General features: G+C 47.6%; 1 protein-coding gene across 5 annotated transcripts in view; it reads left to right on the forward strand.

The window, feature by feature from the left end:
* The window catches only part of CENPE (centromere protein E), a 2471681-nt gene that overhangs the window by 221968 nt on the left and 2223094 nt on the right, over nt 1-26619 (forward strand). For all 5 annotated transcript variants that reach the window (XM_069630970.1, XM_069630968.1, XM_069630972.1 and 2 more), the window contains exons 7-8: nt 20164-20231; nt 20309-20383. In XM_069630970.1, coding sequence (XP_069487071.1) covers nt 20164-20231; nt 20309-20383 — 143 coding nt within the window. The remainder of the gene's footprint in view (nt 1-20163; nt 20232-20308; nt 20384-26619) is intronic.

Genomic DNA, 26619 nt, shown 5'->3' on the forward strand with positions numbered 1-26619 from the left:
GGAAGAGGAGGGCCCAGAAACATAGAGTAGATTCCCCGGTAGAGAACGAAGCCCCGGTTACCGACTCCCCGGTCGATAACCAACCCCTCCTAAACGAGGTTCTCGCACGCGCAGCAGAACATTTCCACATTGACACCCACGGTGTCCAGGAGGAAAGGGACTTTGCCGAAGAGTTAGTGGGAGAAAGGAGGCCTGTTGCCCAGACCATCCCTATCCTTAAGTCCATTCAGCGGAGAATAGATCCGTCCCTGGTGAACCCGAACCTCACCAGAGCAGTCAATCCCAGGGCTGAAATACTTTTCAGGGTGGCCCAGTCTGACCCTCTCTATATAAGAGGACATCTGAAGCCAGACTTCCTAGTTGTCACCAACACTTGTAAAAGGGCTGGAACACCCTTGTCATCGTCCGAAGCTCCTCCCGACAAGGAGAGCAAAAAACTATACGGTTTCGGCAGGAAAGTAGCCTCAACGTCCGCCTAGCAAGCAAGGATTGCAAACTCCACCACCCTGTTGGCCAGCTACAACTGCCATCAGTGAGAAGAAGTCACGGCACTCGTAGCCTATGCTCCTGAACCTTTAAAGGGCCATTTAGCTCAGATTTCCGCAGAGGGTAGAGCCGTGTCTGGTTGCATTTTGAAAGCAACCTTCGACGCCGCGGACGACACAGGCAGATTGATAGCGGAAGGCACTGTTATCAAAAGACATGCGTGGTTACGGCAGTCTGGTTTTAAGGCAGAAACCCAGGCATCATTGTTGGACAAACCGGTGGAGACCGATCTGTTTGGTAAGGCGGTCGAAGACGCACTGAAGAATGCCAAGGACGAATACGAAACACTCAAGTCCCTTGGCCAGTTAACCAACAAACCCCCTAACCAGAGAGGGAATAGTAATTTTCGTCGCCCACGCGGCCAAAATTCCCAGAGAGGATCTACCTATTCCCAGGGGCAGGGTACACAGTGGAACAACCAACAGTCTACCCAGGGTTACGGCAGGGGTAATAGGAGAGGTCGTGGTAAAGGCAGAGGCAGCCCCAACAAGGGAGGCGGCACGCCTCCACCAAAGCAGTGACGCTCAGTTCAGGGTCCCTTCTCACGCAACCCCAGTAGGGGGACGCATTTCCAACTTCACCCAGGCTTGGGAAGGGATCACATCAGACAGATGGGTGCTGTCAACAGTATCCACAGGATATTGTATAGAACTACTGCAGCATCCCCGGAACCATCCTCCGCGACAAAGAGTTCACTCTTTAGAACATCAGAAGATTCTCCTCGAGGAGATCGCCATTCTGCTAGAAAAGGACGCGATAGAACTCGTCCCGGGACACCAGGTAAACAAGGGTATTTATTCAACCTACTTCCTTGTGCCAAAGAAAGATTTGACAATGCGCCCAGTATTGGATTTACGGCCTGCCAACAAGTATGTCAAGCCCCAAAAATTTCGTATGACTACGCTACAAGAGGTAATCCTCCTCCTAAAAAAGGGGATTACATGGCAACCTTGGATATGAAAGATGCTTATTTTCATATTTCCATGTTCCCAGCGCACAGAAATTATTTGCGCTTCAAGGTGGACAGTCGACACTACCAATTCAAGGTACTGCCCTTCGGGATAGCTTCGGCACCAAGGGTATTCACCAAGGTACTGGCGGTGGCGGCTGCACACCTGCGCAGGGAGGCAATCCCAGTGTACCCTTATCTGGACGACTGGCTCATAACGGGGGAAACCCCAGGAATTTGCAGGATAAACATTCAAAGGACTATCGACCTCCTCCACGAGTTAGGCTTCTCAATCAACGAGAAAGTCAAGCCTGGTGCCAAGCACCTCCAAACAATTCCTAGGAGCAATCCTAGATACTCAAGAGGGGTTAACCTTTCCTTCAGAAGAAAGAATTCGGAATATACTACTGCAAATTCCGCATTATCAGTCCGGTCAACAAATAATGGTACGCAAAGCAATGCGTTTACTGGGCATGATGGCGTCATGTATTTACCTGGTCCCCCACGCGCGCCTGCGTATTCGTCCCATGCAGGAATGGTTGGCGAAACAGTGGTCTCAGGCAAGTGGTCAGTGGGACGATCTAGTGGTCGTTTCGCCAACACTGGTACAAAGCCTTCACTGGTGGACAAGAGAGAATCTCGCACAGGGGAAACCCTTTTACGATCCTGAAGTACAGGCAGTAGTCACTACAGATGCATGTCTGACGGGGTGGGGAGCTCACCATCTCCACCATACAGCTCAGGGTCTCTGGTCTCACTCAGTGGCCAAGAACCACATCAACCTGCTAGAGCTTCTGGCAGTATTCAGAGTGCTTCAGGCGTTCGAGCCCCACCTACTAAACCTGTCAGTGCAAATCCAGACGGACAGCACAACAGCCATGTTCTACCTGAACAAGCAAGGAGGGACTCGCTCGCCAAATATGTCCAAGCTTGCCCAGAAAATCTGGATATGGGCACTCAGACGGAACATCTATCTGTCATCACAACATTTTCCAGGGGAGCTCAATTCCCTAGCGGATGCTCTGAGCAGAGACTCCCTCCCAGAGGAACACAAATGGGTTCTACACAGAGAGGTCGTAGAAGATATCTTCTCTGTGGGGTTTCCCCACTATAGACTTATTCGCCCCAAGCGAAAACAGACAATGCCCAGGATTTGCATCCAGGTTCCCCCAACCAGACTCCCAGGGGAACGCCCTGTGGATGAACTGGTCAGGGATGTTTGCCTACGCTTTTCCACCAACTCCTCTCACCAGGAAAGTGGTGAACAAGATGAACAGAGAGTCGATGACGCTCGTCCTGGTTGCTCCCATGTGGGCAAGACAACCATGGTTCCCACACCTACGCAGGATGGCGGTGTGCGAACCCATCAAACTTCCAGCCTGGTACAACCTATTGTCCCAGCACCAAGGTCAAACCGTGCACCAGCAACCCAACTCAATGAACCTGGCAGCATGGCTCCTGAAGACATAGAGTTTGGACATCTCAATTTGCCACAGAGGTGTATGGCCATCCTAAAGGAATCTAGGAAACCAAATACAAGGCACTGTTACTTTGACAAGTGGAAGAGGTTCGTTATCTGGTGCCAGAGTAGATCAATCAACCCCGTTGATTGCACTCCTTCCACTATTGTTACATACATGCTCCACCTGCTGGATGCAGGATTGGTTTTTAACTCACTGAAAGTACACCTGGCAGCCCTGTCGGCTTACACCACTTCCCATAGCAAGGTTTCGTGGTGGAAAGTATCAGTAGTTAAAGCCTTCATGGAAGGAGTAAAGAGACTTCACCCTCCTATTTCAAACCCATCACCAGGGTGGGACCTTAATGTGGTGCTAGCCAAGCTCATGGGCCCCCCTTTCGAACCCATGCATAAAAGCAGTCTCAAACACCTGACTTATAAAACGCCCTTCTTAGTAGCTATTAGTTCTATAAGAAGGGTCAGTGAAATTCAGGCTCTGTCAGTGCAGGATCCCTTCTTTACTGTCCATAAAGACAAACTGGTTTTACGCACACACCCTAGGTTCTCACCTAAATTTATATCTAAATTCCATGTAAATCAGTCCATCGAGCTTCCGGCTTTCTTCCAGGACCCGCAAAGCTCGGCTGAGGTGAAACTACACACCCTAGATGTGCATAGGGCGGTCCTCTACTATGTAAATAAAACCAGACCGCTAAGAAAAACAGATCAACTGTTTGTCTCCGTAGCTACAGGCAGAGAGGGGGATCGCGTCTCTAAAGGTGCCATCTCGAAGTGGATTATTAACTGTATCCAGCTGTGTTACTCACTTTCTGAAAGAACTCTGCCTTTCACACCAAGAGCCCACTCTACTAGAGGCATTGGGGCCACTCTGGCTTTCATTGCAAATGTGTACCCCTTGACACCATTTGCAAAGCAGCTACTTGGAGCTCTATTCACACTTTTACTCAGCATTACTGCATTGACACCCATTCCAAGGCAGATACACAAGTGGGACAAGCGGTTCTAAGACACTTATTTGCTCATGACCCTTCTCACATCCCACCTCCTTCAGGTACTGCTCGCTAATCTATGCACAGCATGTGATCTAAGCAGATTCCACAAACCTCAGAAGGGATACATTACTCACCGTAATCATATTTCTGATGCTTGTATCTGCTTAGATTCACATGCGACCCACCCTTCCTCCCCTCTGAGAGAAGGCGCATGATGGCTTGTAGTCTTACCTTTCTGTCTATCTGCTTGTATTATCTGTACTCTCGTTCCTCCTCATGCTACCTCATGTCAGAAAAAATACAATCTGAGGATCCTAGACGCGTGAGGGATCTTGGGTACAGTGGACGTCACACTAGGGATAGTATTACTGGCACGCCCTGTGTCGACGCCCATTTTCGAGTTTTGAAAAACAAACTGTAATACTCTGCAGCTTCCACTAGATGTCGGCCTATGCACAGCATGTGAATCTAAGCAGATACAAGCATCAGAAATACGATTACGGTGAGTAATGTATCGTATCATATATTTCTGATGTTTGTTAATCTGCTTAGAATCACATGCTGTGCATAGGTCCGACATCCAGTGGTCACTGCGGAGTATTGCATTTTGTTTTTCGTAGTCGAAAAGGGACGTCGACAAGGCGTGTCTGAAACACTATCCCTATAGTGACGTGCGTTGTACCCACAATCCCTCACGCGTCGAGGTCCCTCAGATTGTTTTTTTCCGCCCAGCTACTGGTCGCCTTTACGCGGAGCTCCTCGAGAGACATTGCAGATTTCAACTCCTCGACCTTAGGTCGTTTTCCTATTAATATATATAAACGCATAGATCCCTCCCTCGACACAGTTGTGAAGCTGTTCTCCGCCAACCAAGATCTTCGACTGAGGGGACAAGCGGAGGAGATCCTTCGGCGTTGCCGAACACGTGGCCTGGCCTCGCAGGCCATATACAGTAGGGAGAGTGGGGTCGTGGGACATCTCTGGTTCTTTTCTGAGAATGCCTTTCCTTTTCCCCTTCCTTTCCCTTGGGGTGGTTATCACGATTTATTGCCTCGGCTATGGAGAGGACACCCTTTAGGTTTTGCCCGCTTTGCAAGGGCAAGTTTACTTGGAAGGACAAGCATTCACGGTGTAACCGCTGCTTGCCCCTCGATCACAAGGAGGAGGGTTGCGCGGCTTGTAGGCTTCTTAAGCCAAAGACTCTAAAAGACCGTAGGGTCAAGAGGTGGGCGGCCTACGCTATGTCGAAGGCCGATGGTTCACCCGCCGCTGCTACCACCGACAGTGACGAGGAACGTGATAACACGACCTCCGCTACGGAAGTCGAAAACCCCTCTAAAGAGCGCTCGCGCGCTTCGTCGTCTGTCCCCGGCCCCGACGGGCTCGGCTCACGCCCTGCTTATGGGGATGAACACCCCGGTGACATTGACGCACACAAGAACACACCTAAGCACACAACCCACGGCTCTTCGTCGAAGACGAAGAGCGCATCAGCGCCCAAGGAGACGCAGGTTCCACCGGCGGCCTCCTCGGACCGTTCGGGTTTGAAGCCCCTCTCGCAACCGCAGCCGCGACCAGCGACTGTGTGCTTTTGGCAAATAAGGGCGCCGCCCCCAAATCATCGGCCGGCGCGCATCAGCAGAAAGCGCATGCCGCCGTAGAGCGATCGACACCCGTAGCATCGAAACCGCAGCCCTCCGTTGACAAACGAGTCGCCGAGAGCTTGGCGAGGATCGTTGTAGCCGACGCCCAGAAGCGTACGCCGAAGGACACGTCGAGCGCTACGCAGAGGTCGAAAGACACGCCGAAAAAGCCCGAAGAAAGGCAGGGACTACCCCCTTCAGTCAGCGGGACACCCAGCACACCGGAAGGCTTTTCGGAGGGCGACGGGACACTTTCCTCGACGCTATGGGAGATCGAGCCATTTTCAGCTGGATGATTCTACTTTTCCCTAGCTAGACCGCTCAGGGGTACCCCATGAAACCATGGAAAGGCTCCATCTCTGTATGGAGAGAATGGAGAGGTTTATCAATACCCAGAACCCTCAAACTCCCAAGAGAACAAGAGAAGGGCCTCAGGAGGACCCCAGGGCCAAATATCCGAGGCTAGTCAATCCCCAGCAAGACACAGCCTCGGACTTCCATAATGTGTATGACCTCACTGGGGAGGAACATTACTTAGAGGAAGAGGATGATTTTATGGACGACGAAGAGGGACAGAACCAGGAGGAAGGTCTGGAAGACAGTCCAGACATTATAGGAGAAGGCTTCGGAGAAAATCCCTGAAGAAGGACCTTCGCACCCCTGGCAATCCCCATCAGTATATTCCGACACTGATGTCCTGAACCTAAATCCTCCTGACAATTCACCTGTTAGGAACACGTCTCCCATTGACGATCAGCCCACATTCAATGCCCTGTTGCGCAGAGCAGCAGCACATTTCGAGCTGGACACTGGGGAGCTCTCTCCTGAATTAGACTTTGTGGAAAGAGTAATTCAGGAGAAACCCCCGGTCAGCCAGACCATTCCCCTCCTCGCTTCAGTGAAGAGAAGAATCATCCCTTCGCTGTCCACTCCCGCATTAATCAGAGGGGTCAATCCAAGAATTGAAAAACTTTTCACTCCTTCACCCTCAGACCCGCTGTACATCAGGGGACATTCCATTCCGGATTCCCTGGTAGTAACCAATACAAGAAAGAGGGCAGGGGTACCACTTTCCACTAGTGAGGCACCTCCTGACAAGGAGGGCAAGAGGTTATATGCCCTTGCAAAAAGAGTCACATCCTCGGCTGCCTTTTCGGCAAGAATTGCGAACAACAATTCTTTGCTCGCTAGCTATGCAGACGCAGAGTGGGCCAAACTGCGCAAGGATGCCGAAGAAGCGCCGGAGCCACTACGTACACGCCTGCTTTCAACTATTGGCGAAGGAACCCAAGTCAACCAGAGTATTGTAAAGAACTCTCTGGATGCTGCAGAAACAGCGGGACGTTCCCTGGTGCAAGGAATACTCCTAAAACGCCATGTATGGCGGCGCAACTCAGGGTTTAAACCGGAGACACAGGCGTCTTTAATAAATAAACCTGTTGAAGACTCTAACCTCTTCGGAAAAGCGGTGGATGAGGCTCTAGAGATGGCTAAGAAAGAGTTCGATACTATCAAGACTCTTGACCAAATCTCTAAGCCCACTACCAGACGCGGCTATGGCAACAAACGCTTTTTTCGTGGCCAACGCCAACAACAACAAAATCAGCAGCAACAGTACCCTGCCACCAATTACCAGACCAATAGTGGCCAGTACAGCCAAAGAGGCCAGCGCCGGGGTAAAGGGAGAGGTCGGGGGTCCACCCTAAGAGGCTCCCAAGCCCCCAACAACTCCAAGTGACGCGAAGATTCGCGTCCCCTCCCATGCAACACCGGTCGGGGGCCGGATAACATCCTTTCTTCCTGCATGGGAGGGTATAACGTCAGACCGTTGGGTACTTTCCACCGTAGCCCACGGATACTGCATCGAATTCAACAGTTCCCCATCCTACAGACCCCCGAGGGGACTTCGCATGACACCGGAACATCTTGCCATCCTTCTCCAAGAAGTACAACAACTGCTGGAAAAAGGAGCCATAGAGGTCGTGCCTCTATCTCAGGTAACGGAAGGTATTTATTCAGTGTACTTCCTTGTACCCAAAAAGGATCTAACCATGCGCCCTGTATTAGATCTGCACCCAGTGAACAAGTTTATCAAACCCCAAAAGTTTCGTATGGTAACCTTACAGGAAGTGATCCCACTGCTTTCACAGGGAGATTACATGACAACATTGGACATGAAAGATGCATACTTTCATATTTTAATGTTGCCAGCGCACAGAAGATACCTCAGGTTCATGATGGAGGGCAAACACTACCAGTTCAGAGTGCTACCCTTCGGCATAGCATCAGCACCAAGGGTATTCACGAAGGTGCTGGCAGTGGCTGCGGCCCACCTGCGCAGGTTGTCCATCCCAGTTTACCCTTACCTCGACGACTGGCTCATAACAGGGGATTCTTACGAAACATGCTTCTCCAATACCCAAAAGACTGTAGACCTTTTGTTCCAGTTGGGCTTCTCCATCAACGAAAAGAAGTCCAGCTTAGACCCCAGTTAAATCAAGCAATTCCTAGGGGCTCTAATTCAAACAAAGAACGGCCTTGTCTTCCCCTCCAAAGAGAGGGTCCAAAACATGCTGTTTCAGATCCCTCAATATGTGACCGGTCGAGAGGTGACGGTACGCAAAGCAATGCGCTTGCTAGGAATGATGGCGTTGTGTATTTATTTGGTACCTCACGCACGCCTGCGCATGCGCCCAATGCAAGAGTGGCTCAACAGCCAGTGGTGTCAGGCCAGCGGACTATGGGACGATCTAGTGGTGGTCTCGCAAGCCTTGGTTCTCTCGCTACGGTGGTGGACAAAGGAAAACCTGGAAAAAGGGAAACACTTTGCCACACCCGCGGCGGAAGCCACTCTAACCACAGATGCATCCCTCACAGGATGGGGGGCGCACCTATCCCATCAGACTGCTCACGGAGTGTGGACTCCGAACGTAGCATCCAAACACATAAATCTACTGGAGCTACTAGCTGTGTTCAAGGCGCTAAAAGCCTTCCAGGAACACCTACAAGGCAAGACAGTGATGGTCCTTACAGACGGCACCACAGCCATGTACTACATCAACAAAGCAGGGGGGCACCCACTCTCCAGGACTGTCCAAACTGGCCCAGAATATATGGAAGTGGGCTCTCAAACAAAACATGTTCCTACTGTCACAACATGTACCAGGGGAACTCAATCTGCTGGCAGACAAACTCAGCAGAGATTTCCCCCTGCCCGAAGAGTACGAATGGCGACTGCACGAAGACATCGTCTTCGACGTCTTCACACAATGGGGATTCCCAGAAATAGACCTGTTCGCAACCCTGGAGAACTCACAATGCCTAAATTACGCCTCCAGGTACCCCCAGAACCAATCAAAGGGGAACGGTCTGTCGATGCAATGGTCAGGGAAATTTGTTTACGCTTTTCCCCCCCCCGACTCCACTTCTCAACAGGGTGGTGCACAAGATGCACCAGGAACAAGTGACCATGATACTGGTGGCCCCAATGTGGGCCCGACAGCCATGGTTCGCTCACTTGATGGAGATGTCCCTATCTCCCCCAGTGAAACTCCCCTGCCCGTACAACATGCTGTCACAAGACAAGGGCAGGACTCTGCATCCATGCCCCCAGAACATGAACTTAGCAGCTTGGCTCCTGAGATCATAGAGTTCGGACATCTACAGCTCCCGCAGAGATGCATGGACATCCTCAGGAAAGCCAGAAAACCTAACACTCGCCACTGCTATTCTAGCAAGTGGAAAAGATTTGTCATCTGGTGCAGGAGTAAAAGCATCAACCCAATTGACTGCTCTGCCACACATATTGTTCTATACCTGACCCATCTATTGGATTCAGGTCTAGTGTTTAACTCCATTAAAGTCCACCTAGCGGCACTTTCTGCATACACCACTTCCCAACTCAAAGTGTCGTGGTGGAAGATCCCCGTTATAAAGGCTTTCATGGAGGGAGTAAAGAGGATACACCCCCCGATAGCTGATCCAGCTCCCGGATGGGACCTTAATGTGGTACTTACCAGACTCATGGGCTCACCATTCGAACCCATGCACAAAGCATCTCTTAAACACCTCACTCTTAAGACTGCTTTTTTAATAGCTATCACCTCCATCAGGAGAGTAAGTGAACTTCAGGCTCTTTCTATTCTAGACCCCTTTGTTACAGTTCACAGAGATAAGGTGGTTCTACGCACTCACCCAAGGTTTGCTCCGAAATGTATTTCTAAATTCCACGTAAACCAATCTATAGAACTACCAACGTTCTTTCAAAATCCTTCCAATTTGGGAGAAAGGACTCTGCACACACTAGATGTACGCAGAGCGGTCGTGTTCTACATGGAAAGAACCAGACCACTGAGGAAGACTAATCAGTTCTTCGTCTCGGTGGCAGCAGCAAGAGAAGGGGATGCAGTTTCAAAGTCCACTATTTCTAGATGGATTGTTCAATGCCTCACTCTCTGCTATACTCTTACTAAGAGAGAACTGCCCTTTAGGCCAAGAGCACACTCTACTCGAGGCACGGGGGCGTCCATAGCATTCATTGCAAATGTTCCCCTTGAGTCCATCTGCAAAGCGGCTACCTGGAGTTCTGTGCACACCTTTACAAAACACTACTGTCTAGATGCACACTCTAGATCTGACTCCCAGGTGGGACAGGCAGTATTAAGACACCTTTTCTCTACTGTTCCTTCTCATAACCCACCGCCAACTCCGGGTACTGCTCGCTAGTCTATGCACAGCATGTGATTCTAAGCAGATTAACAAACATCAGAAGACAATGCATTACTTACCGTAAAAGCATTTCTGATGGTTGTATCTGCTTAGATTCACATGCGCCCACCCTTCCTCCCCGCTCGGATGGAAGGAACATTCACTTCCTTTTATATCTCTCTTTTCTGTACTCACTCACGTCTAGAAGGCTCCCTCAAGGCAGAAAAATACAAACGGAGGGACCTCGACGCGTGAGGGATTGTGGGTACAACGCACGTCACTATAGGGATAGTGTTTCAGACACGCCTTGTCGACGTCCCTTTTCGACTACGAAAAACAAAATGCAATACTCCGCAGTGACCACTGGATGTCGGACCTATGCACAGCATGTGAATCTAAGCAGATACAACCATCAGAAATGCTTTTACGGTAAGTAATGCATTGTCATATATCGCCATATATTAGCCATCGCTGGAAGTTCTCCTCAAGTTCTGAGCTACCACAGCAAGGCATTGTGGGTATGCAAATTAACTCAAATGCCAACCTTTCTCCAGGGGGGCAGTGCTATTTTATAAATTGCTTTATCAACCCAAAGACATTTTCCAAGGCTGACGGACAACTACATACCTGGTTTCACCCTTATTAGGGATCACCAGTGCAGTATACCTTGTGGTTGGAGCACTTTATGGAGGGGGTCTAATAATATCTAGTTTTATATAGCGCTACAAACTCAGTCTAGGGACGGAGTTTGCTTTCTGTAGCCTTGGCTATAGCCGCAAATATCTGCCATCTAAAATCAAACTGCGTCACAGAAACAGCATGTGTTGTGGGGCGGGGAGGGAGAGGGCAGGGGAGGTGAGCCGGCCAACTGGTGTGTGGTTGGAGCTGGCACAGATGAGGTGGCACTTGCTGAGGGCCTGAAAGCATTTTTTTTTTGTTGTTGCCGTTTTTCCTGATAACCACGATTATAAAGGACTACAGATAGCCGAGGGAATGCCTAGTTCTGTAACCACGGTTTGAGTTTTTTTAAAAGATATTTTTACAGCTATCGTGCAGTGGGGGTGAGAAATCACTGGCCATGACTTAGCAATAGCCATCCAGGTCTCCCCTCCATGCAGTAGCCAGGACAGACCCTGCTTAGCTTCAAAGTGAGTAAGGGGCCAGCCCCTTCAGGCTATGTTGCCTGATAAATGAGCACAAGTTACAAGATCTGTTAGGCAAGATTGTGTGCAGTACCCTTTGGGAGACTACAGCAACCTTGACCTGGCAATAGGAACCCAACCTTTGGTATAAGACTTTACTACACACGTTAGTAGTGTGGCTGAGCAGCCACGCTTATCTCAAGAGGGGTCAATGTGAGCCGTAGTGTTCATATACAGAGGTCTAATGTGACAAGTATTCAAACAAACTCTTACACTCAAGGTTTTGTGATTAAACAATTTTGTATTTATTGAACAGTTGGTTCAATAAGCATTCTTCATAAGGGGCAATATATAAGTAACACACAAATACACACTAAATCAGTAAGTACCCATTTGGTATGGCACACAGATGATTCATACACGCTCAGGTGACTTAAATAACTAGGACACTGTGTTCATTGATATATCGCTGGTACGTTTAGAGCAGTACTGAGGTGGTGTCAAAGAAAAGGGTTTAAGAATAAAACAAAGGTCCAACAAATATTCTGAAGCAGGTAAGTACTTTTGAACCCCCAATGCAAAGTAGATTAACCCTTTCCTGGGGGAAAGATAACAAGCAAAGTCAGAGGTAAGAAGAGTCTTTCAGGGAGCCAGGACACCCAATGTTAAGTTAGCAAAAGTCTACGTGAGCTGAAGCAGTTCTTGCAGGTAAGTAAAAGTCTTTCACAATGTTTAGAAGTCTTACTAGAAAACGTAGAATCAATATAGGGCCTCAAGCTGGGAGGCTTGTGAGGGGCAAAGCTGCAAACAACAATGCAAATGCAACCAAGACCAGTCTCAACTGAGAACAAGTAAGGCGACACAACAAGAGGTAAGTCCCCTTAGTTTTACAGTACCTTTGTTTAGAAGAAATGGTCTAGCTGGCTTCTGTTTTTATGTAGCTCTGCAGATCCTGTTTTGCCTGGGCCTCAGTCGTGCGGACAAGAGGGTAGACGTCTGGAGACTCCATTCCCACAATGGGAAGGTCGGCGGCAGCAAAGGGCAAACTTCAATTCAGCGTCACTTCGCGATTTCAGCTCCTTGCACCACCGCAGACTCTTGGATACCACTCTAGACTTTCCTCGCATCTGGGGTCCAGCACTCTGTTGAGGTGGCTCAGGCTTGGTCAGCCCTGCTGCACGGAAGTCGGGAGGATCTTCCTGGAGTTCGGGTCCGACTTAAAAGCGATGCACTCAATCTGGTGTTCCTCTCCCTGGCACTTCGGTTCCAGCAGCGGCAATGGAAGGTACAGCCAGCTCTGAGAGGATGTCCAGACAAGTTCACCTTGGGGTTCATTGGTCCAACCAACCCAAGGGGAGAAGTCGTCCTTGCAGCGCTTCTCTAGTGGAGGCAAATTCAGAGCTTCAGCACAGCAGTAGGGCTTCACCGGGCAAACGAATGGTCCAGGAGTTGCAGCAGCCGTGTCTTCCAAGTTCTTCAGATTCCTTCGTCCAGTGGTCGACTCTACCTTCCAAGCCAAAAAGCCTCACCTTTTATGCAGGTTTCTCCCATTCATTCCAGCCTAGCTGTGAATCACAAAGCAGGGTGGTTCTCCTCCAAGGACAGCCAGCCGGTCGTTCACCTTTGGGTGCATTCCTGTAACCAAGGGGATTAAGCACAAGGAGTTTCGGGTACCTGCCTCACTTCCTGCCTGACACTCTGGAGCCAGAGGCCGGCTTCACTTGTGAATCCCGCCAAAGACAAAAGATCAAAGGGACCAAACCTGGTTTGGCACACAGAGTAAATCTCAAGAGGGACCTTTCTGACAAATGGCGAAAATAAAAGACCGGGCCATTTTGACTAAATGGGCCCCCATGGGTGCCTTACTGCAGCTGCGAACGCAGCCCGCAGTAAAAACACAAAATGGTAGTAAAAAGTAAACCACTGCCACCAGCCATTAATTGTAGAAATGGTAACTTAAAATTGTTACATGAGAAACTAGACAAAGGGGATACTAAGTAACCCCTCCAGCACCCTATGGTAAGATGGTGTGTGCTGGGTCTAAAAAGTTACAAAATTTAAGTAGTTAATTTCACTTCACTGCTCTTGAAAACAGTTTATCCAAGAGAAGGTATTTTAAACCTTTCAGAGAGACTTCCCTGTGTCACTGCAATGAAGATGCTGTGTGCCACAATGTAAAAAGATGACTATGGTGTTTGTCATACTCCAAAACCAAGAGAAATAGAGTTCAAATCACAGAACCTGAGAGAGTGGGAAAAAGGGTCTCAATCTCTACATGTTGGAGATTAAAGGTCCTAAAGTCCAGCAAAAGTGCTGGGGGTTTCGAAGGTAGAAGGGAATTGGCACATTTCTGAGAATTCTCCCTAACAAGACCACTTGGAGAAACAGGCTGGCACTTTCCTTGGTTTGAAGCTAAGCAGGGTCAGTCCCGCTTTGAAGCTAAGCAGGGTCAGTCCCGGTTACTGCCTGAATGGTCGACTGAATAGGCATTCGTATTATTATTTTTTTTTAAAACTGTGCTACTGCCAGTCCTTGAAGGTTTTGGACTGGGAGACCATTTTATTCCTTTGCTGAATTGCATTCTGGTATTTGTATTCTCCCAGTCAAGATGGGAGATGGGTGGGGAATAATGCCACAATTGTTTACCTTTTGCCTAACATAATTCTATATGGATTCATATGTTTGAGTGACACTGTGTACTTTTCAAGTTATCTTTATAGAGTATTGTTGAAAGCCAGACATGGGGATGAGGAGGGGAAATGATGGAAGGGCAAGTCAGTCATGAGTATTTGGCCACGATATGGCAAGAGTTTGCAATCCTGGACACTGGTGCAGTTATTTTCCCTTGATTGTGGCTGCTTTTCAGGCCACCACACAAATGACACATGTGGGCCGATGGCATGACTTTTTTTTCAGACGTCGGACGCAACCACTTGGGTTTTTTTGAGGTTGGCAAGCTTGCTCAAGTATTTGGCTACCGGGATTTTGCTCTGGTTGTCCTGTTCCCAGTGCAAACGCTTACCCATAAGACCACAAGCACTTGTTTCGTATTGGGATTTAGTTTTCCAGGGATTATTGCACAACCGATTGCTGCGTTTAAAATGTGAGCGCCTTTTTATTTTTTGCCAGCATATTTAGTAGAAGATTTCCTCTCAGGTTATTTTTCTGGTGTTCATTACTTGTTTTTAAAAGTCCAATGCTATTTTGTCTTTTGCACTTTCTTCTAAGGAGAAGGTCAATTGAACTAATTTGTATAGTTCACTTTAAAATATATGTTCGCTTAATGTTAATGGGTGCCACCTTTTGATTTTCACTTTGGGGGCAAAAGTACCTGGGAATGTGTTATTCTTGCAGCTGGTCATTTTTTCTTTTTCCATGCTGCTTAAATGTGGTTAGTTGGGGTCGTGCAATGTATCGCAACAGTCACTAAGAGACCAGCCATAAAACAAGGGCTGGGCTTGTAGCACGCAGCTTGTGTGTGATCCTCAGCAAATAGTTGAAACTCGCTGTTCATAGACTAAAAACATTGTGAGTTTTCAAAGTCTGCAATATTTTATGCATAACAATACCACTGCCAAAACAAGTCAAAATCCGTTTGGGATTGATGAATGTCTTTGAGTGGCGGGTTGCATGTGTTATAAAATATAGAGTGGCCTTGGCCACTGGCCATGCACGGAAAAAACCTATGGAATAACAAAACCCTAGAAATTCACGTAAATAACTTTAGTTGCATGGACGTTAAGGTGAGAACTTAATGCACCAAACACCTGAAATTCAGCTGTTCAGATGGTCAATGTCCTTCAATCACAGATGGAACTCTGAGCCTCGGCCTTCCTGCCCCTCATGGGCCTCATGACCTCCTGCATCCTAGTTGTGCCGGAGGAAGGCTATTCATGAGATCGCTTCAGTGGCTTTTTTTGTTGCCAATATTTGCAGTTCCAGGGACAGACATCAGACCTTCTGGAGGTCTCGAGTCTGGTGGCGGGTGTCCTAGCATGGTGGGCAATGCGGGACAACTTGCTGAAAGGCGCATTCGGCAGCCATGGCCTCAGCTGACTCTGGTAACGGACGCATCTCTGGCGGTTGGGGTGCTCACTTGTCAAATCTTACGGTGAGCGGCCTGTGGTCTCCCGGAGAGTCTCAGGAGCACATCCACTTGCTGATGCTGACGGTGATCAGGCTGGCCCTGGCTGCTTTTCTTCTCTCTGTAAAACGTAAGACTGTCCTGATCCTAATGGACAACAGTGGCCATGCACTGCCTCAACACACAATGTGAAGTGGGGTCCTTGCCTCTGTACACAGAAGCAATGAAACGTTTGTTCTGGGCTCTGGAGAACATCTCCCTGTTGGTGGCTAATCTGGTCGGATGGGAGAACATCACAACAGATACATTGAGCTGACAGACATCGGCCTCCCACGAGTGGGAGCTCTGTCAGGAAGTCCTGGAGATGTCCTTGCCTCCAGTGTCAATAGGAAGTGTGATTTGTTCTGCTCCAGGGAATTTCCTAGTCAGCGAGCTTTGGGGGATTCATTGACGGTAGAGTGGACTTTAGACATTTGTGTTCCCAGTATCCCGGTCATCCCGCTGGTCCTCAGGAGACTGTCTGTTTAGAACCACACTAATCCTGATCGCCCCAAACTGTGCCCAGAGAACGTGGTATCCAGAGTTGCAGGCATGCCCATCTGCCCTCTTTGGTGCCTTGCTCTCCCAGCCTGAGGGGCGGGTACTCCACCTAAGCGGCCTGAGCCTTCCAGCTTGGCTGCTGAGAGACGGAGATACAAGGGGGCAGGACTTGTAGGATGACGTCCTTGATGTGCTCCTTCTGGCTTTGAGACCGGCTTCGAAATCCATTTATGCCTGCAGGTGGCTTAGAATTTTGATTTGGTGCCTTAGATCCTTTATCCTGTCCTCTGTCCCCTGTATTTGATCTGCTTCCTTTGGCCCAGTGGGCCTGCAGATTGGCCCTGTGAAGGGTTACCTCGCCGCGATTTCTGTGTTCAAGAGGTCCCCAGAAAAGGGCTTGTTTTTCACAATCCCCACTGTTATGCATTTCTTGTGGGGTTTGTATAACCAGTTTCCCCCCTGCCAGTTTGTGGTTCCGGCGTGGGATTTGAATTTAGTGTTAATATTTTTGATGGGCGCTCTGTTTGAGCATCTTCATTCCTGTCCTATTAGATTGCTCACCATTAAGGGGATTTTCTTGGTTGCCATTACTTCTGCGAGACTCGGGAGTGAGCGGCAGGCTTGGCCTCTTTAACCTCCTTAATTGTTTGACTTTGGGAGTGAAACACTAATTTCTGCTGAAGGTTGTTTCGTATGTCCATCTCTCTTTAGAAGATCCATCTTCCTGTGGTCTTCCCTCCGCCTTCCCCTTTCAAGGATGAGGAACAATTTCATCAACTGGACCCGGTACAGGCCCTTAAATTGTGCAGTTCTTGTACTAGAGAGGCTAGGAAGGATGAGCAGCTTTTCCTTGGTTGCGCTGGCGCTGGCAGAGGTGTAACCAAAGAGACCCTGCCCAGGTGGATCATTCTCTGCATCTCTGGATCTGGCTGCGAAGGATGTACCTGAGGGTCTCTGGGGTCATTCTACCAGAGGAGTGACTGCCACCTCAGCCCTGCAGAGGTGGGGGGGGGTCCCTGTCCTGGACATTTGCTTGGCCGCAACATGTGCGTCTCTGTGCACATTCGCTAAGCATTATTGCTTGGATTCTCTTGCGGGCCAGTCCTTCAGAGTTTTTCTGTGTTAGGTGGTGTCCTCACTGTTAGGGAGAATACTCTGTAAAGGCTAATTTCCCAAACCTAGTGAGTCCCCCAGCAGCTTTGCTGGATTTTTGGGGTTTATTTTTTTCTCCTGCTAAGAATGAGACTCTCTTTCTCCCACTCTTAGGCATGATTTGAGAATGCCCTTTGACTATGTAATGTTTTTTATGGGCTATGGGGTCTTTTACTCCATAGGGCTTCATGTGTTTTTGGTAGGTGTTACACAGCACGCTCAGTGCAGTAACACAGGGGTATCATAGTGACCCCCAAACATAGACTCCATACCCTGGGACTGACTACTGTCTCCCAGGGCATGTAAAGTCACCATTGGCTTTACTAGTCTCAAATTGTGAACAGAACCAGTGCAAACCATCATATTGTGGAAGTACTGGTAGGGGTAATTAGATTGCCCCTGGGTCTATTTTCCAAGGGGGCACTGTCCAGTCCCCCCTTGTCGAGTTTCTGGCTGGTGGCAGTGGATACCACGCGAAATATTCCAACAGAATATTTCCTATGGGATTTTCCCATTCATTTTAAACACACCACTTTTTTGGTGCAATGTTAAAGATACCGCCGGGTTATTTATTTAATATTTATTCCACAGTTGGGTCTTTTTGCCAGGACTCTGTTTTAAAATGGCGTTTGTGTTCGCCTCTGTAACTCCAACCCAAGTCGAGCCCTTTGTTCCACTTTTGGCAGGCTTCTGCACAGAAGCCTCCAAAAGTGGTGCCACTCTGCCTGGGTCTACAGGATGTGTGGGAGCGGGGAATAGGCACCCTGGGCTGAGTTGCCTTGGCAACTCAAGTCACACTCTTGTGTGATTGGCCCAGTGGTGAGCCGCCCGGCTCACCACTTAGCATGTTTGAGTGACAGCTAGGACTGATAAATGGGGGTTTTCTGCATAAAAGCAGGGCTTTGGGGACTGGAACTTCAGAAGTCGCCACAGGACCTAAAGAATCCAAAGAGGGAGAAGCTGAGCCGACCTGCAACGACGACACCACCGGTGGAGGCCTGCTGAACCGAACTCGCCACTTCCCAACGACAGCGAAGATCTTCCTCCAGGAGAGTCTTCTTCCTTTGAGCTGGTGGGGTTAACCAGTTCGCCCTTTTTCACCTTCCTGGATCGTCTCGTGGTTGAATCGCCCTTGCCAAGCACCCCGGCGACCGTATAGCCACGCTTCACCACTACCGCAAATAAAAGGGTAGTACCTTTTAACCGGGAAACTCCGCGGCTGGTTTCTTCCCTGGCAGTGCAATGACCTCCAGCTTTCCTCCACGTCGAGATCTTCTCTTCCCCTGGACGAAGCACCGACTTGCACCCGCTGCCAGGAGCAACTGCCCCCGCGGGAGCTTTCTCACCATTTCAGGTACTGGGTCCTGCCTGGCCTTCCTTGCAACAGACTGTTCAAGGTGTCCCGTAAATCCTTGACTCTCTATCTTGGGGTGACCTCGGACCTGTTAACTAACTTTTCTGAACTGATCTAACTCCTTTTTGAACTATCTGCAAAGACTTTTAAAGTGTACTTCAACTGTGTGATCTTGGGCACATTCCGCCGTGCTCTCCAAGAGTGGGCCTGGCCTATGAACTTTTTGCTCTACAGTAGACCCTGCCTTTCTTGACTTGATGTGGTTCTTTAAAAGTGTTGGTATTTTGTGTTTTCCTATTTCTGCCTTTTCTCTCCCTTTTTTAAATCATTATTGGAGTGCCATCTATGGTTGTGCGCTCACCTCTGCTTTGCTAAATAAGCGGTTTACTAACCTAGACTTGTCAAATAATTGATTAGGGAGGTGTATATATTTCTAGTGACTGTTTGAACTTGCTTGACATACTAGTGCCAGTGTATTTTTACAAGTGTGTTTTTAAATAATTATATACCTTTATACCAAAGCTCTGGTCAGTGTTTGCTTGTGCTACTGTATTTTTTGTACCTAATGTGTATACTCTATATACTGCCCAACTCTTCTTGAGAGAAGTCTGACTGCTCAGCCATAGCTACCAGGTAAATCTAGGTGGTGCAGACTGCTACCAATTGGGTTTACTGCTAACACCTGTAGTCTTAAACTTTTTGCAGTGGTCCCTAAGGGAACTACACAAGTTTCTGCCTAACACTCACTTTCCTCCCTCCTCCAGATTACGTACTGCTTTGGGAGTCTGATAGATGAGGAATCTGTGGCAGCAAATAATTTATTAGAATAACAAAATGCTTCTCGCTCTCGAATTTTCTTTCTGATGGATGTTCCTGCCACAGATTCCTCATCGCCCTTCCTACCTGCCCCTCTTATGGTTTCTACAATCCTGCAGTGTTTTAGTGCTAGAGAAAAAGGGCAAAACTGAGGTCATGGAGCGTGGCGCCGCTACTTACACTGGCCCGGATGTCATTTTCGGTGCAGGTCATGTAGAGGTGTCGGGTGGACTTCACGCAGAGTCCCCTGGAGCAGAAAGGTTTCCAAAGAAAAGCTGTGTGGGAGTATGGATATCATAGATGAAGAATCTGTGGCAGGAACATCCATAGGAAAGAACATTACCGAGAGTTAAGTAATTTGTTCTTCTCACAGTTGAGTCATCCAGACATAGATCTGTTTGCCACAGAAAAAACGGAAAATGCCACACTTGTGCCTTCAGGTTACTGCTGCAAGGGTCCAAGTGGAACGTACTGTGGATCAATTGATCAGGTATATTTGCATGTGCTTTTCCTCTGACATCACTGTTGAACAGAGTGATCCACTGATTGCATCACATGCATTTGACAATGATCTTAGTTGCTCCAATGTGGGCACGTCAAACATGGTACTCCCACCTACTCAGGATGGTCCATTTGCCCACCAATTAAGCTAACATGCACTTGCAAATAAAATGGTGTGCTCTAAATTTGGTATAATGAACGGTGGAAAATTGTTATACCATGATTAATGTAGTGATTCTTTTCTTTTTTCTTTTCAGAAAACAGACATTATGGCCAAACCAAAATGAATGAGCGCAGTTCTCGATCTCATACAATCTTCAGAATGGCAAGTCGTGATTTTATTACCTATGATGTCTTCTAAATGAATTAATTTGTTTTTAATGTTTCCTTCTTTGTTTGTAGATTGTAGAAAGTAGGGAGAGAACTGATCCTGCAAATTCTGAAAATTGGGATGGAGCCGTGATGGTTTCCCACTTGGTGAGTTGTGTCCTCATCCTTCAATATCGTTAAATCTAATTTCCGTTTTTTTTTTATACAGCACACTGTCCTTCGCCAAACACTTGGGATGTGCTTGCACTTCAAGGCAGTTGACCCAATACACAGACCAATCGGTTCAAAGAATGTTGTTTTGGTTTTAATATTTAGTCTTATGGGGGAGAAGTGGTGTGTATTGGCTATGTTGATGCCCCCCTGACCACCCCCAACTCAACAGTCTGGAATGCTAGCTTAGGTACAAGCTTTGCTGGCCAAGCATGGGGGGATATGACAGTGATGGGGGCTGACTTCAACGACACCTCATTGCCAACGATAGACAGGAAACTATATAGAGGCAGGAAGCCACACCCCAAAACGAAGCTCAATAACTTTAATGAGGCTATAGGGCTGAAGGATTTATGGATAGATATGCACTAGGCCTTGTGTTATCTTGTCCAGGAGCCCTTTGACATTCCGCAACATGCAGCTGAAAGACCTATTCCATGGGTCAGCCATGGCTGCCATTTCTGCTATATGCATTGCACCCTTGGACCCGGCAGAGCCTATGCCCTCTTCCCATGGCGTTTCCCCCCTCCTCCCCGTGTAGGTGCACTGAGAAACCCTGTAACAGGATAAAAACGTCCTCAACTTCCCCCGGCCCCCCAGGCCACCCTAACATGAAGCATCTGTCACCCCATAACTATGAACTAAACAATGATTGTCCCCACCTACATGCAGGCGATCCGGGTGTGTGTGCTCTCTGCAACTCTCCAGCTCTGCTCTGACTGTTAACTTAAGTTCCAGCAATCTACGGGACTGCGTTAGCGTTCCCATTTAGGCCAAAGTCTTAAAGCTCCATCGTTACCAGCCTCGGTTCTTTCACTTTTTACTCCTTCGGGAAGCGCCCCATCCTTCCCTCACGATTGCTTCCTTCTGCTCAGACCTTCACTATCCGCCCAGTCCCAAGCTGCCCGCGGGGCATGCAAGAACCATCAACCCTTTGGGTCCCAGTAAAGACCTTACTATGAACCAATAATAAGGACTCTAAGGATACAAGCAACAAGAAGGATCCCTCACTGTGGAAACAACTTTTGGGGTAACAAACCATAAGAACCCTGCTTGGTGCAAACTCTATTTCCCCCTTTTGCGAACGTAACATTAGGGAGCTGGACAATTATTACATGCAAACCTTACCAAGATCGGATTATCAATAAAAATATCAATCCCTACTCATTTCTGTGCTTCTGCTCGTTATTCCTTAATTACTCTCAATACGGAAGTCTGCAGGCGCAACGTAAAAGGTAATGTATTATTCTTTACTCACTACTTTCAATCATTGGGCAACCTCAATGGCATTATTACCTTGCATCCACAGATCCCTTACCACCAAATACTAGTAGCTAACAATAGTGAGCTTGCTTTTAAGATTAAGTTTGCAAACAATACTAACCCTGTGGGAGACTACACCAGCCTTGTCCTCTTGGCAGTAGGTAACCCAACCTTTGGTACAAGTCTACTGCACACGTTGGTAGAGTGACTGAGCAGCCAGGCTTATCTCAAGAGGGGTCAATGTGAGTTGTAGGGTTGTAACAGACTTTCACAGTGACAGGTATCCAAATAACACTTAAACTCAAGGTTTCTTGATTACATAATTATTTATCAATTTAAGTCAATTTTAAAATAAGCCTTCTTTAGAAGGGAGCAATTGGCTACAGTAAAAATACACTCCTTCAGTTCAATAAATAAAGTAAGTAGATACCCTTTTGGGATGGCACACAGATTTCCTACACCCTGAGGTGACTTTAATAGCTAGGACACTGTGGACATGTATATATCACTTTAAACACTTAAATGGTAATACTTAAGTTGTGGCAAAAAGGAAACGGTTAGGGAAGGAAACCATCAGGTAGGCAATTTTTAACCCCTCCCCCCCAATGCAATGTAGATTAACCCTTCCCCAGCTATACAGTAAGGTATGTATGACTTTTTGGAGGGACAGACCAAACACAAAGTCAGAGGTTAGAAGAGTCTAGGGGAGCTGAAGCACTTCTTGAAGGTAAGGAACAAGTCTTGCACAATGTTTTAGAGTTTGTTGAAAAATAAATCACTGTTGGGCCACAAGCTGGGAGGCTTGTGATGGGCAAAGCTGCAAGCAACCCTGCAATAGGTAGCAGATGCAAGTCTACACTGAGAGTAAGCAAGCTACACAACAAGAGGTAAAGTTCACAGTACCTTAGGTCTAAAGAAATTGGTTCCAGCTGGCTTCTGTTCCTGTTGTAGTATGGCAGATCCTATTGTTCTTGGGCCTCAGTTGTGGGGTCAAGAGGGAGGATGTCTGGGGACTCCTGCACTACGATTCAAAGGTCGCGGCAGTAATGGCCAAAGTTCAGATGAGTGGCACTTTGCGGTTTCAGCTTCTCGCGAATAACACCACTGCAGTTCTTGGATACCTTGTGAGCTTTCCTTGCTTCTGTGGTCCAGCAGTCTGTTGAGGTGGCTCAGGCATGGTCAGCCCTGCTTTGAGGGAGTCCGGAGGATCTTAAAACCATGCACTCGATTCTGGTGTTCTTGTCCCCTGGCACTTAGTTCCTGCAGCAGCAATGGAAGTAGAGCCAACAGAGAGGATTTCCAGTAGAGTTAGTCTTGGGGTGGATTGGTCCCACCAACCCAAGGGGAGAAGTCGTCCTTTGCATGGCTTCTCTAGTCGAGGCGAATTCGGAGCTTCAGCACTGCAGCAGGGCTTCACCGGGCAAACCAACGGTTCAGGAGTTGCAGCAAGCTTCTCATCTAAGTTCTTCTTCGGATTCCTTCGTCCAGTGGTCGACTCTCCTTCCATGCAAAATACCTCGCCTTTTATGCAAGTCACTCCCATTCATCCGCAGCCTAGCTGTCGCTCACAAAGCAGGGTGGCTGTCCTCAAAGGACATCCAGCCAGCCAATCACCTTTTGGGTGCATTCCTGTAACCAAGGAGAGTAAGCACAGGGAGTTTTGGGCACCTCCCTCGCTTCCTGCCCTGCCATACACGCTGGAGCCAGAGGCGGGCTTCACCAGTGAATCCCGCCAAAGGCAAAACAAACCAAGGGACCAAACCTGGTTTGGCACGCAGAGTAAATCTCAAGAAGGACTATTACAACAAGAAATGGCAAAAAAAGAAGACTGGGGCCATTTTTATAAAATGGGCACCAATGGGTGCTATACTGCAGCTGCGAACACAGCCCGCGGTAAAATCACAACAATGGTAGGAAAAGGTAAACCACTGCCACCAGCCATTAATTGTAGAAAGGGTAGCATAAAAATGTTACAGGAGATGGTAGACCAAGGGGATACTAAGTAACCCCTCCAGCACTCTATGGAAGATAGTATGCTGGGTCGACAAAGTTACAAAAGGTAAGTAAAGTCAATTTCACTCTACTGCTCTTGGAAACAGTAGTTTATCCAAGAGAAGGTATTTAAACCTTTGGGTTATATAAGGGACTTCCTGTGCCACTGCACTGAAGGTGCTGTGTGTCACAATGTAAAAAGGAGATGCATATGGAGTTTGTCAAACTCCAAACCCGAAAGAAAGTGTTCAACTCAAAGAAAAATACATGAGTGGGGAAAAAAGTCTCTCTCTCCAGGATAAAAATTAAAAGTCCTAAAGTCCAGCAAAGAGAGCTGAGGGTCTCTAAGTTAGAAGGGAATTGGCATATTTCGGAGAATTCTCCCTAACACTTGGGTCTCCCTGTTGTGATTTCAAATTGCGCCCACCAGCAAGTTTGCTCCTCTCTTCCCATTACCAGTGGCATGCAGTCTGTCTGTGGCCTGCGGCGTGGTGTCCTATGCCTGAATGATGTGCTCTCCCCACCTCACAGGCACCACCTGTTCTGAACCTGACAACTGCTGTAATGTCTGGATTATCAGCCACAGGTCCTGCACTGTCCTTGCCATCACTCCCTGGCCGCCATGCACCTCTTCTTTGGTGCATTGAAATGCTGCTGTATGAAAATGCAGGCCGGGCGCCAAGCAGCCCTCCCCACATTTAACACGTTGGAATGTTAATGGACCCGCACTGGGGAGTGCTCGCCTTCTCCCTGCTCCCTCGCGGGTCCCGTGCTATCCCTGCTGCTGGAATTGCGATGAGACCCACAGCGCATCATGTGTTAATCTTTCCATGTTTTGTACTGTTTATTTTGATCTATTTGCATTGCTTTGATGAAAACGCTAGATAAACCTCTATAAATATAAATGTTTCCTGGTTTTAACCCCATCTTCTAAATATGAATATTTTTTAACTGCATTGTCCACAAGGTTTTCCGGGGCCAGCGACCTTCCTATTTGCAACAATGTCTACCTAAATACTGTCGTTCCTGAGACCTCCACTCAACTACCTCCAATCTTCTGCTAATGAACCGGTTTTACAAGCAGAGATTTGAAGGGTGAGATTTATCCTCTACGGGGGCCTCCCTCTGGAACAGCCTCTTTGCTGCTCTCCGTCTTGAGCCGATCTCCTTAAGTTCCGGAAACTCATTTTGAGAAAGGGTGGCACACTGTGAATCAATGAAGTCCATAAAAGTAAAATCCAGCATTCATCACAAGATGGTGATGGTGTAAACAGAATGTATCAGGACAGACTCCTGCAGAAGTAGGCTGTTGGGGCTGGGGAGCAGGGTAGAAGAATCAAGCAAAACGGGCAACACCTGTGTGCAAGAAGGGGGTGTGAAGGATTCCAATCGGGCGTCACACACCGGACCAGGACCCTTGGTCTTAGCCTACGATGTAGCACTCAATGAGAATACTTTTTTCTTTATTTTCTACGAATTCGAATTGAGCTGATACCCAACCCATCTCAGACTCCCTTTTACAAATACCCCGGGTCACAGTGGACCATGAACCAGGCCGGTGGGTGGTAGTACAATATTTATCTATTTTAATTTCAAAGGAAATCACACAATTTTTATATTGGGCAGCAATCACCAATGGGGTGATAATGACAAAAATGGGGTGATAATGACAATGAAAACCACTGAAAAACACTTGGGTAACCTTCTACAAGAACATAGCTAAAGCACACATGAATAGGAGCACTTTTTCTATTCACGTAGATGGCAAACGAGTTAAGGTTTCCCCCTGCAATGTTCCCTCAAACCCCAATGGCATAAAATGACACTCGGAATTTGACACATAATTATATGGGTGGTTAAATAATGATGTACATATGTTTTATTACAGTATCAGGGATGTTTTATCACTAGCAACTATAAGGCAAAGTATCACAAAAGCATACAGTTCAAAAGCAATTTAAAATTGAGAATACAGTGCAGTCAAAATCACACGTGGAAAAGTTGCAATTTACACTTTTAGCAGTTTTAAATGTCTAAAAATCAAAACAAAAAAAAAGTTTTACCAGGTGAAATATACAGAATCGGAATGCTGTTCTTAGTCCGGGTGATAGATGCACATCACATCACAAGGACAATATAGAAGTGAAAGAGTGACTATAGCTGAATACTTGGATGAGATTTTCAAGGTGAAATAAATTTGGTTTTGGTAAAATAAAGCAGTTAAAAAGAGAAAATCGGTTTGGAAAGAAAAAGGACAAGTTTTACTTAAAATAGATTATCAAGTAAGGTCACAGAATGGCAAGGGTACAGCGGGCATGCAGGTGGTGGGCAAAAAGCCGGTCTGGTCACAGGATACTTCCAAAAGGGTACCACAGCTTTTTCCTTTTGTTTTTGGGATTTTTAGTGGGGTTTCTGGATCAGTGGCCTTGCTGGGATAGGATCAGCTATGCTTTGGCCTGGCAGTAGAGTCTGGAATCTTGCAAAGATGGAGGTGGAATGTCTGGATACGCAGGTGCTGGAAATTCAGGAGTGTGTCCTCTCCCTGTGAGCTCCCACCCTTCATATAAAGTGGGGGGACATCACTGGGTTTATTGTTGGGCAGAACTAAGCTAGACCTACCCCCAAGAACCAGATAGGTCAGCCTATGTTGGTCGCCTCCTCCAGAATGGGACTCAGTTTATGGGGTTGTATTTCATGAGATACAAAGCCATCCCAGTCCTTTTTGCACAAAATCAATTGACATAAATCACATTTTCATACAGTTGTGGCTCTTTTGCAAATTATATAGGCAGATTACATATTTCGCTTAGAGCATGGCAGTCCAATTCTCACGTTTGTAGGACTTTGTTTCGTCCGTCTAATCATTTTTCATCATTTTCAATGAAATTATTTGACCTAAAATTCTAACTTTATACATG

This window comes from Ambystoma mexicanum, chromosome 6q (assembly GCF_040938575.1).
Source record: "Ambystoma mexicanum isolate Mex_15411 chromosome 6q, UKY_AmexF1_1, whole genome shotgun sequence".
NCBI classification, from domain to species: Eukaryota; Metazoa; Chordata; class Amphibia; order Caudata; family Ambystomatidae; genus Ambystoma; species Ambystoma mexicanum.